The 12,049-nt window shown below is 38.7% G+C and overlaps 2 protein-coding genes across 2 annotated transcripts; both read left to right on the top strand.

Moving 5' to 3' along the window:
- The first annotated feature begins 4,332 nt into the window (after positions 1-4,332).
- LOC147433723 (uncharacterized) lies at positions 4,333-6,864 on the top strand. Its single transcript, XM_086489532.1, has 3 exons — positions 4,333-5,245; positions 5,480-6,713; positions 6,828-6,864. The coding sequence occupies exons 1-3, from the start codon at positions 4,333-4,335 to the stop codon at positions 6,862-6,864; spliced, it is 2,184 nt and encodes a 727-aa protein (XP_086345658.1).
- An 18-nt stretch (positions 6,865-6,882) lies between these two features.
- On the top strand, positions 6,883-8,448 carry LOC147433722 (uncharacterized). The gene is made up of 2 exons (XM_086489531.1): positions 6,883-7,903; positions 7,991-8,448. The coding sequence occupies exons 1-2, from the start codon at positions 6,883-6,885 to the stop codon at positions 8,446-8,448; spliced, it is 1,479 nt and encodes a 492-aa protein (XP_086345657.1).
- Positions 8,449-12,049: the final 3,601 nt, after the last annotated feature.

Genomic DNA, 12,049 nt, shown 5'->3' with positions numbered 1-12,049 from the left:
ACATGCACAAAGACACATAGAGAGACAGAGAGATGAAAATGAACTCAATTGGAGGGTACTTACACACATACACGCACACACACCACACACACACAAACAAAGAGAGAGAGAGAGAGAGAGAGAGAGAGAGAGAGAGAGAGAGAGATATGACGATGGGTTGAACTCGAGAGCGTTATACCATTTAATTAACTATTTTCATTAGTGCACACACACCCCCAAGAAGAAGAGAGTTTTAACGTTATAGGAAACTATCCCAACAGACCTTAAAGATTCAGTCAACAAGGAGTTGAACTCAAGACCTGCTATTATACTGGGGAATGACATAACCAAACTACGACACTTGGGAGAGAGAAAGGTTACACCATTTTCCTCTTTTTATTAGGGCACACACACTCACCCACACACACACCCGAGAAGAAGAGAGTTTTAATGAAATAAAATGAAATGTTATATTAACATCTTTAAATGGCTAAAATGACCTATGAGACCAAACTGTTACAAAATTGTGAATCTGATACCATGTCTGGGTACTAAAAGACTAGAACAAAAATAATAATACTACTAGGATCGATCTTCATCTGCACTCTGGTATAACGCTGCTACCGTGTTAGAGAGAGAGAGAGAGAGAGATGAACTTCTTGGCCACTGAGAAAAAAAACCCATAAAGGTTATACAATTTTTGTCTTTCATTAGCGCGCGCACACACACACACACACACACACACCTGAGAAGGAGAGAGAGAGAGAGAGAGAGAGAGAGAGAGAGAGAGAGAGAGAGAGGAAAAGAAAAAGACCAAAGAGTGGTTGAACTCGAGAGCGTTATACCATTTAATTAACTCTTTTCATTAGCGCACACACACACCCAAGAAGAACAGAGTTTTGATGTCATAAGAAACTATCCCAACAGACCTTAAAGATTCAGTCAACAAGGAGTTGAACTCAAGACCTGCTATTATACAGGGGAATGGCATAACCAAACTACCACACCTGGGAGAAAGAAAGGTTATACCATTTTCCTCTCTTGATTAGGGCACACACTCACCCACACACACATCCGAGAAGAAGAGAGTTTTAACGAAATAAAATGAAATGTTATATTAACATCTTTAAATGGCTAAAATGACCTATGAGACCATGTCTGGGTACTAAAAGACTAGAACAAAAATACTACTACTACTAGAATCCATCTTCATCTGCACTATGGATCTTCGTAGCTCCCGTGTGTGTGTGTGTGTGTGTGTGTGTGTGTGTGTGTGTGTGTGTGTGTGTGTGTGTGTGTGTGTGTGTGTGTGTGTGTGTGTGAGAGAGAGAGAGAGAGAGAGAGAGAGAAGAAAAAGATCAAAGTGAATAAAATTATAGGTGAGTGAGATAAAGAGAGACAACAATGATATGAGTAATGGTAATGTGATCAAAAGAGACATAGGGAGAGTTAAATGTGAGTAACAATCCATCCAAAGATGTAGATTTTAATGTCATAGAGAGAGTTTCCAAAGATCTCGGGCTTGATGTAAATGCCTAGAGCAATTCCAATAGACATGATACTCAAAAGGCAAGCCCAAGAGAGCCTTCATAGTGAACCAAGATAGGTCTTTGCCTTCACCCTAATAAGCAAGAGGTTTTTAGGGTCCTGTCTATGGAAGTATTAAAGGATCTATCTAATGATAGGGCCTCAAAATCTAGCTATGCTATTCCAATGATAGTTTGTCACTCTCATACGAATAGTTTCAAAAGATCCCAAGGATATAATAAGTGCCCTGTTGTAAGAAATCAAGAGGGAATTTGGACAATCAACATCTTATTCTTAACAATAAGATAAAACACCTGATTGTTCTATACATCATGCCGTGTTTGATTATTGTGGAAGGAGATGATGTCCCAAAGAGGCAAGGACTGATCTATTTTCCATATGATGCGAACTGAGGGCTTCTCTGTTAATGCATTTACATTTGCATTACAGTTCAAAATAATCCATTGTTTGATCACCAAAATGTGACCACATGGATAGAAGATCACATGAAACCATTATAGATTTCCCAGTACTGCTTCCGAACCCTATAAATTGGAGAGAGAGAGAGAGAGAGAGAGAGAGAGAGAGGGGGGGGGGGGGGGGGGGGGATGGGAAACAGACCTAGAAACAGACTTAATTAAAGAGACATATTGTAAAGTCAATTTTTGTGGATGAAGTCCTAGAGCAACTACACTTACAATATCTCTCTCTTTTTTCTTAGGAACTCTATGGCACCTAGGGTATCTGCTGAATGTTTTGGTCATGGATTGGAAGCGATGGAGATAGTAATGGATCATATAATGATTCACTACTCTCCGGAAAACAAACCTGACTTCTTTCAAAGCATTGTTCGAGGTTTCTTTTCGGGTGTTACTATAGAAGAAGCTTGGAGAACCTACGACCGCACTTCCATGACTCGAGATGGGACACCCTTTCACCAGGTGTTTGTCAGAATCCAGAATGATCCCAGTCAATGGTTTCGCAACCTACGCCTTTTGCAGATTCGAGTAAAGATGGGATACTCAGATGCCCTCTACCTTGATTCTGAGTTAGGTTGTTGTTCTATATCTGAAGTTTATAGCAAAATTAATGCGCTAAAGTGCATTGTAGGACCTGATAAGATAGAGAATCATAATGAGCCTGTTTTCAAGCGTCCCGGTGCTAAACGCTCTTTTCCCATTTTCAAATGTAGATGGGGTGGACCATGTATTGAGCAAAACTTTCATCTACTGAACAAAAGTGATTCATGAGCATTTTGGTTTGTTTTCCACTTCTCATGCAATCCTTTGTTGTTTTTCACATCTAGATAGACATGATGTATTTTTTTGATTCTAAAATAGCAAGCACTTAAACAGTGAATATTCTACGAGGGCTACTTTTTAATTTACAAGCATTCAAACCTTCTCTTTGGTTGTCACATTTCTCTTTGCAACCACTGTAGTTTTTTGTGTACAGTAAAATGGAGATTAATTGTGCCATTCCATTAGCTACTGCGACCAACGGCTTGATATCTTCTAGGATAGTTGTAAGTGCATCAGCGGGTGAAGAGGAGATATTGTCATCTCTTCCTAATATTCGCAATGTGCGTGGAGCAAAGAGAGCAGCTCGAAATGTCGAGAGGAATAGTGCATCTGCTAATGAACGGGAGATACTTTCATCTCTTCGTATTCGAAATGTGCGTGCGACAAAGAGAGTAGCTCAAAATGTCGAGTGGAATTCGAAAAGGCAAATTATTGAAACCTTGCTAGAGATCAAAGCCTCCTGCAATAGGATGGAGACAATGCAAACTAATGTCTCCGATGTGGTTGAAACTTTAAGCTCTGCATTGGAGATTGAAAGTGGGATACTATGGAAATTGCGAGAAGAGACAAAAGCATCAAACTTGCAGAGATTAGAGAGTGAGGCATACATGAGAGAGAAACTTTCCAAAGTTGAGGATTCTCAAAAGATGATATTGGCATCTATTGAGAATTTTCGAAAAGAGGCTTCGCGGAGTCAACGTGAATCAAAAGGACGAATGCAAGACAATAATCTATGACAAATCAGGCCAGGATTGAGAAGTATCGTCAACAAGCTCGGTGCTTTGACAAAGGTTCAAGGTTCAAGACTTTCAGATATCCGAGCTACCTCAAACCAATTAAGTGCTTTGGCTAGATTAGTTCGACCAAAGCAGCATCAAGTTTCTCAACGACCTAATCCTACTAATGGTAGAAATATGTAAATTTTTTGGTTGTATCTTCATCAAAGTGTTCTTTTTAATTGAGTCAAGCCGTTGTGTCAAATGTATTTAGTCCTACTTATGGTAGAAATATGTAATGTTATGTTGTATCTTCATCAAACTGTACTTTTTAATTGAGTCACTATCAATGTGTCAAATGTATTTAGGTTAGAGGATATAATTAGATGTCCCAGTTTGTATTGATTTTTATTATTCATAAGAATGTTCTTTTAGTGAAAGATCCAAATTATATCAGGTATATTGTATTTATATGAGATCTATTTGCACCTGATTTCATAGATGGTATCTGGACCACATATATTATCACCTGGTCATGCACGACGTAGTCGATTGTGTGATGATTCGCGAAAGGCGAGGCGCTAAATAGCACGAGAGAGAGAACAAGGCATTCACTACAAAGTACTATTGGAACTTTATTGGAGTGCAATGAAAGGCAGAGCATGCATGATGTACATGAAGGAAACTCTGAATCTATGAATGTTAGGACAACAATGAACATAGTAGAGGGAAACTATTCTAAAGTAGAAAAGCATTGTTTGTCCATCCGCTTTGAATATCCAATGTCTCTCCTTTTACATCACAAGTCTATGGCACCAGTGCTATCCAAAAAGTGTGTGTTGCACAACTTAGGAAGCTTAGATTATGTTTGCTCCAAATGTGGAGAAAAAGCTTGGAAGGATGAAGGAAAGACTATCCAAACATTTGTGGGTAAATATTGCTGCTCTGATGGAGAAGTCCAATTACTTCCTTTGAATGAGACACCAGATGAATTGAAAGATTTGATGAGCTCAACCACACCAAGAAGTAGACAGTTCTTACAAAACATTCAAGGATATAATAATGCATTGGCATTTGTGTCTCTTGGTGCCCATATCGATGAGACTATTAATTATGGTGGGAGAGGTGTATACACTTTTAAGGTTCACGGCTCTGTCTATCATAGCATTGATTCTTTAACGCGAGCCGAAGGACAAAATGAAGTCCCACGCTTTGCACAATTATATTTTTTTGATACCGAACATGAGTTGAGAAACAGATTGCATCATGTTTCAAATTTGGATCGTAGTATTCTAGAGTGTCTACAAGTGATGATGCATAGAGTAAATCCATATGCAAATGCTTTACGATCTGCTGCTTCTTTGTCTGGAGATGCTATTGTACCCAATATGAGGATGGTTATTGCGGAGCATTGTTGTGATGGTTGGGAATATCTTGCTCCAAGGGGTTCTGAAGTTGCTGCAATTATGCTAAGACAAGGGGATGATAGAAATATTGGCTATCGTGACATAGTACTGAATTTTTGCCATGGAGGTTTGAAAAGAATCTCCAGCATGCATCGAGCTTACATGTCTTTATTGTATGTTTTATTATTTCCAAGTGGAGAGGATGGGTGGCATCTTTATTTACAGACTACCGATGGAAAAAAATTGAGTCAAATGCAATATTATGTCTTCCGCTTACAAATAAGAGATGATACTGTTGAGTGTCTTCTTCGAGGAGGTAGGCTATTACAACAGTATGTCGTGGATGCTTATAGTACTCTAGAGGAGTCACGGCTTTTGTGGATGCAAAATAACCAAAAAACACTTCGTGGTGAAGTGTACCAAGGATTGGTTGACATGGTTGAGGCTAGAGATGGCTTAGAGAGGGCTGAAGGTCAAAATGTTGGCCGTAGAATTGTTTTGCCTTCGTCTTTTGTTGGAGGTCCAAGATATATGTGCCAACTATTTCAAGATGCAATGGCAATTGTTCGTAGTAGGGGTAAACCGGATCTCTTCATCACATTCACATGTAATCCACGATGGAAGGAACTAGATGATGCATTACTACCTGGACAAAGTGTTGTTGACCGTCCTGATGTGACTATACGAGTGTTTTATCAGAAGTTCCAAGATATGATGCATTTACTTATCAAGCAAGCCGTATTTGGGGAGGTGATTGGACATGTTTCAGTGATTGAGTTTCAGAAGAGAGGTCTTACTCATGCACATATATTGTTGATACTTGCATCCGAATATAAACCCACAGATACATTACACTATGACAAGTTGGTTTGTGCAGAGCTCCCTGACAAGAATGTTTTTCCAGAATTATTTGATGTAGTGAGTCGTTGTAATGTTCATGGGCCATGTGGTCCTTTGAACCCAAGTTATCCATGTATGGTTGATGGTAAGTGTAGATTCAAGTTTCCACGAACATTTTCTACGTCTACAAATGTAAATGAAAGTGGATATCCTGTGTATATGAGAAGAGATGATGGAAGGTTTGTTACGTCTAAAAATTACAATTTAGATAATCGTTGGGTTGTTCGTTACAGCCCTGTCTTATCACTAAGATACCAAGCCCATATTAATGTGGAGATTTGCTCAACTGTCACTGCCGTGAAATATCTTTATAAGTATGTCTACAAGGGACATGATCGAGCCACTGTTGTCCTTCAAGATGGTGAAGGAGCGACTAATGAGATCAAGAGTTATCTCAATGCACGTTATGTTTCTGCATCTGAGGCTATGTGGAGAATATTTGGCTTCAACATGCATAGTGAAAGGCCAGCTATTCAACGATTGCAAGTACACCTTCCATTGCAGAGTATGGTTACATTTCAAGATGGTGATGATGTATCACATTTACTAGATAATGAGCAAAATAGAAAAACTACCTTAACAGAATGGTTTGTTGTAAATCAAAACTATCCTGAAGCAAATAGCTTCACATATACTGACTTTCCAAATGGTTGGGTATGGAATAAAAGTCGAAAGGCCTGGTCTCCACGACAACAGGGTGTTTCTATTGGAAGAATGTATAATATTGTCCCTACAACTGGTGAGGTTTATTACCTACGAATGCTTCTTAATATTTGCAAGGGATGTAAGTGTTTTGAAGACTTGCGTATGTATGATGGTCACATCTATGATACATACAAGGAGGCATGCATAGCTAGAGGATTATTGCAAGATGATGAAGAATGGTCAATTTGCCTCCAAGAGGCATATTTTTTTCAAAATGGAATGCAGTTGAGACAACTATTTGCAATCATATTAGTCTTTTGTGAGCCACTTCATCCGGATGCTCTTTGGGACAGGTTTTGTACTGAATTTCGTGAGGACATTATGCCCTAAGGATTGGCAAAATTCGATATGCCAAATGGCAAGAGGCTTTGCGATTATATGTTGCCTGCAACAATAGACTCAACATTGGTATCCTTAAGTGAAAATGGTGCTATGGCTGAAGAAACAATGTTCAATGTTGATGAACAATGTAGTATAGCAGATTGTATGGAGACTTCCTTAAATGAGGATCAGCGAGATGCTTATCACCAAGTGCTACAAGCTGTTGACACACATTCAGGGAAGGTATTTTTCCGAGATGGTCCTGGTGGCTCAGGAAAAACTTACTTATATAATGCACTTCTTTCACGAGTGCGAGGAAGTTGTAGAGTTGCTCTTGCATGTGCATCCTCGGGTATTGCAGCTTTGCTTTTGAGTAATGGAAGAACTCCTCATTCTAGGTTAAAGATACCTTTGGAGCTCCACTCTGAAGCAACTTGCAATATAAAGGTAAATAGTCAACTAGCAGAACTTCTAAGGAATGCAGCTTTACTTATATGGGATGAAGCTCCCATGACACATCGCTATGCGTTTGAAGCAGTGGACAGAACTTTAAGAGATATTATGCAGCGAGATACTCTGTTTGGTGGAAAAGTCATTTTGCTTGGAGATGACTTTCGACAAATACTACCTGTTTTACCAAAAGGTAGTCATACAGACATTGTAAATGCTTCGTTGTGTCATTCTCACATATGGAAATACACGAAGGTACTGAGGCTTACCAAAAATATGTGTATAGTTGATTGCGGTTCAAATTCACTTCAACAAAGTTTTTTCCGTTGGGTGCTTGATATTGGCAATGGGGTTATGGATGATGGAGGAGACTTAGACAGAGTCAAAATACCTTCGCACATGATGCTTCCAGGAAATAGTTTGGCAGATCTTCTAAGCTTTATATATGGATATTTGTGTCATTTGCAAGATCATGCAAGTTTTTTCAGAGATCGAGCAATACTTGCTCCACGGAATAAAGAGGTGGATTTAATTAATGACTATGCATTGCAAAGAATGCATGGAGATTACAAAGAGTATCTGAGTGCAGATTCAATTTGTATGTCAGAGGAAAACACACATTTGTACACAATTGAATATTTGAATAGCCTTACTCTTGGTGGTGGTTTTCCACCTCATGCTTTAGTCTTGAAAGAAAATGCTCCTATCATGTTGCTGCGAAATTTGGATCCAAGACGTGGATTATGCAACGGAACTAGATTGATATGCAAGCAATTTCATCATGAGGTAATTGAGGCAGAGATAGTTATAGGATCAAATATTGGAGAGAGAGTTTTTCTTCCAAGGATTGACTTTATTATTGGAAGCCATCAGGGGCTTCCATTTCAAATGAAGCATCGTCAATTTCCAATCAGGCTTGCTTTTGGGATGACTATCAACAAAGCACAAGGACAAACACTTGGAATTCTTGGTCTATATCTTGCATCATCGATCTTCTCTCATGGACAGTTGTATGTTGCAATGTCACGTGTACGAAGTGCAGCTTCTATGAGGATTGTTGTCAATATTGAAAACACTCAAGCAAAGTGTTACTACACTCCAAACATTGTATTCAAGGAAGTATTACAACTAGCGAGCTCATAACAACAAGTTCAAATTGACATTGTGGCTCTCACTTAAAGTCAGACACACTTGATGTTAAATTTTATTTATATCTCTTAGATCAAAGTATTGCCCACAAATGGATCCTCGACGCAGTGCCTCCTATGTAGTGGGTCACATCATTGAATTCATTCGAGGTATTTATCTTCTTTTTTGAATTAGTTTATTTATTAACTTGACCTATTATTTTCTTGAGAAGATTGGCTTATACACTGACTTACTCTGTTGAAGATCCACCGCAATGGAGGGAAAGAGTTCCTGCTATGTTTTTGGTGATCTTATTTGATCAAACTCATATTATATTGTAAGAGTTTTTATATATGGTATATTTGTAGTTTTAAGCTTTTATTGATCTACATAATTCATGAATGCCTTTGCAGAGATCACTCCCATCGAGGTTTTATCATCGTAGGTGTTTATGAAATGCTATACTTAGGTAGAGATATGTCCATGGAAGTTCTTGGATACTACCATGTTTCCTTTTCTTCGAACCACGAGCATCATCAAATTCAAGTTAATATTTGGTTTGTGAGTGACGAGAGGCCAGTCAATGCACAACAGGTGGGGGTTGCTGGAGACCGCACTACACCATATCGATTGAGGATATTTACTCAAGTTGGAACACCACCCCGTATCTTACAAAATGTATACAACATAGGTCCTTGGACTTATAGAATCCCTAATGTGGTCTCTCGAAGGCTACACTTTGAATAACTGTTTTGTATTGTCTCTTTGTGAAGTTGTGAAATTTCAAAGTCTTTTGAATTTCTTTCATTCCTCTCTCTCTCTCTCTCTCTCTCTCTTAAATCCTTCACTAAAACAAAAGAAAGAAGGACATGATTCTCTACGGCATGATCATCAAAGTCTTCTTTATTCTATTTCATATTTGTTCCTCTTAAACTTCCAAATCTGTTATGTTAGAGCAGATAAAGAATGGCACGACACATCATGGTTTCGTACACCCTCAATGATGTACCTACTTATATTAGAGGTATGTAAATGTAAAATCTTATCTATGTTACTTACTTTTACCATGAATGAGAAATTTTTGGCCTTTATTTTGTATGTTTACACGTGTAACATTTTTTCTAGATCCTCCATTGTGGAGGGGTCATGCACATACTAAGGATATTATTTGTATTGTCGAGGATTTTGAGATCCTTCGGTGCATATAGCTTGAACTTGAATCCATATGACGTTAAATGTGTTGTTACTTTTTATGTCTGAATGGTTGGTTGTTATATTGATTACAGGCTTCAATATTATTGCAGACATTCTGTCTTGGCATTATATGAAGCACGATATTTTAGAAGTGTTGTAGGTTATTATCACATAGAGTTTGATATAGATGATATGTGAATCACTGTATGAGAGTTAGGTATGCAACATCCTCTCAATTGTAACTTTTCATACGGTCCCTATGGAGTGAATGAATGGATGTTTAGAATCTATTCTTTGGGTGAATCACCTCGACGCCTCGGTCGTAGTGTTCGACATGTCGGACCTTGGATCTTGAGAGTTCCAAGTAGAGTGTGTCGTAGGCTCAACTTCTCTAGATGATCGAACACTTTGATCCATTGTTTATGTATTCGAAGTACCATATTTTTTTATTGAAGCCCCGATGTTGGCTTATTGAAGTGGGTTTTTATCTACTACATAGGTTAATGTGTGTGTGTGTGTGTGTGTGTGTGTGTGTGTGTGTGTGTGTGTGTGTGTGAGAGAGAGAGGGAGAGAGAGAGAGAGAGAGAGGGAGAGATTTGTGAATTGCTAATGTAGGTTAACATGGGTCATGATGTACTGGCTATTCTCCCAATACATATAAGGATAATTATATATTTGAAAGTTAAGGAAGAGTACATTTGTCAAAGATATGGTACATGGTGTTGGTGGCATCATTGGGTGTATTCATATGCTGATGGGTGGTATGGAAATTGTGGACAATTAAGCATTACACTATGTAAAGTGTCACAAATATTGAGCGAAATAAAATTGATGAGAGTCCTACGAGAACTACATATGGTTGATATTTATTATGTCAATGTTTGTGGTTGTGATATTCAGTTGCGAAAGATATATCACAATCACAAATCTTACATTTCGGATGAAGAGTTTGCAATTTTGAAATTAATTGTGAAGTTTAACAATGCGATATATTGGAGTGATCCTCATTCGTCCAGTTATAGAGTAGAATATGAGTCGTTGTAAACAAAAAAATTTGAGATTGTTGTAAGACTTTGACCTAATGAACCTCTTGACACTTTTTGGCATGACAATTAGTAATTGAAGTGTTCGTATTGCGTTGATACTTTTTTAAAGTGTTTAAGTGGCCATGTTGATCATCTCTCTCTCTCTCTCTCTCTCTCTCTCTCTCTCATTTTAAGCTTTGAGTACTACTGTTGTCTTCTTTTCTTGCAACCAATTAAATGACCCACGAAATTGTGAATATTTTTCCAAGTGTAAAAAAAATTATTGTTGATGCCTTTGAAGAAAATTTGTTACCTGCTGAACGGGGATGGCAATGGGCATGGGAAGTGATTGAGAAAAACTACACTGTTTGGGGGTCATATGTAGATGAAGAGTTGGACACGATTTACATCAAGTTGCTTGATCCCTATTTCTTTCCCAACATTAGGCTCATGCTCTTAAAGCAAGAGCTTGGGTTGATTCGTCATTACAAGATTTACTTGAGTGAGAAAAACTACACTGTTTGGGGGTCATATGTAGATGAAGAGTTGGACACGATTTACATCAAGTTGCTTGATCCCTATTTCTTTCCCAACATTAGGCTCATGCTCTTAAAGCAAGAGCTTGGGTTGATTCGTCATTACAAGATTTACTTGAGCTGGGTTCAAAAAATAGATTTAAAAGAAGTTTGTAGAGCTCCAACGCAATATCTTGATCCTGTTGAAATAGCACGACTTAGAGTGCTATGCAGATATGTTCCTGAGCCTTTTTGGCAATAATGTAAACTGTTTTTTCAATAAAATATGTCTCTTTAGTCATGTGATTTTATGTAATCTCTCTCTCTCTCTCTCTCTCTCTCTCTCTCTCTCTCTCTCTCTCTCTGTGTGTGTGTGTGTGTGCAAAAGGGGTTAAATGTACCAGGAGTAGTTTAAAGGGGCCAAAGATAGAAAGTGTCGATCGTGTGAGTGTCGATTGTTTGTGTGTCATGGAGAAATGTATAAAGATGCGCACACACACACAAACACATACAGAGTGAGGTGGTAAGAGCGATCGAGGCCCGCCGATAGGCGGGGCGCGCGAGCTAGTCCTAAGAATGGTTGTAACTTTACTCCCATGGCAAATGTCTTTGCATGGGCTTTCTTGTTCCTACCTGCCACCTCGACACAAGAAGATTTAGAAATTTTCTCATGTAGGAAAAGGGAGCCTTTTTCAATGTTTTTCATACAATGCATAACATCATAAGCTTCTGCTCAAGGAGGCACGGCATACCTAGCTAGGTACGATTGGGGACATGGGGCCAGCGGCACGGACGGGCGGCGGCCCCTTGTCCCCAATCGTACCTAGCTAGGTATGCCGTGCCTCCCTGACGGCATACCTAGCTAGGTACAATTGGGACAGG

The sequence above is a fragment of the Adiantum capillus-veneris genome, chromosome 19, assembly GCF_014529385.1.
Source record: "Adiantum capillus-veneris isolate H3 chromosome 19, ASM1452938v2, whole genome shotgun sequence".
Taxonomy (NCBI): Eukaryota; Viridiplantae; Streptophyta; class Polypodiopsida; order Polypodiales; family Pteridaceae; genus Adiantum; species Adiantum capillus-veneris.
The sequence above is the reverse complement of the archived record's forward strand: the minus strand, read 5'-3'. Positions and strand labels throughout refer to the sequence as shown.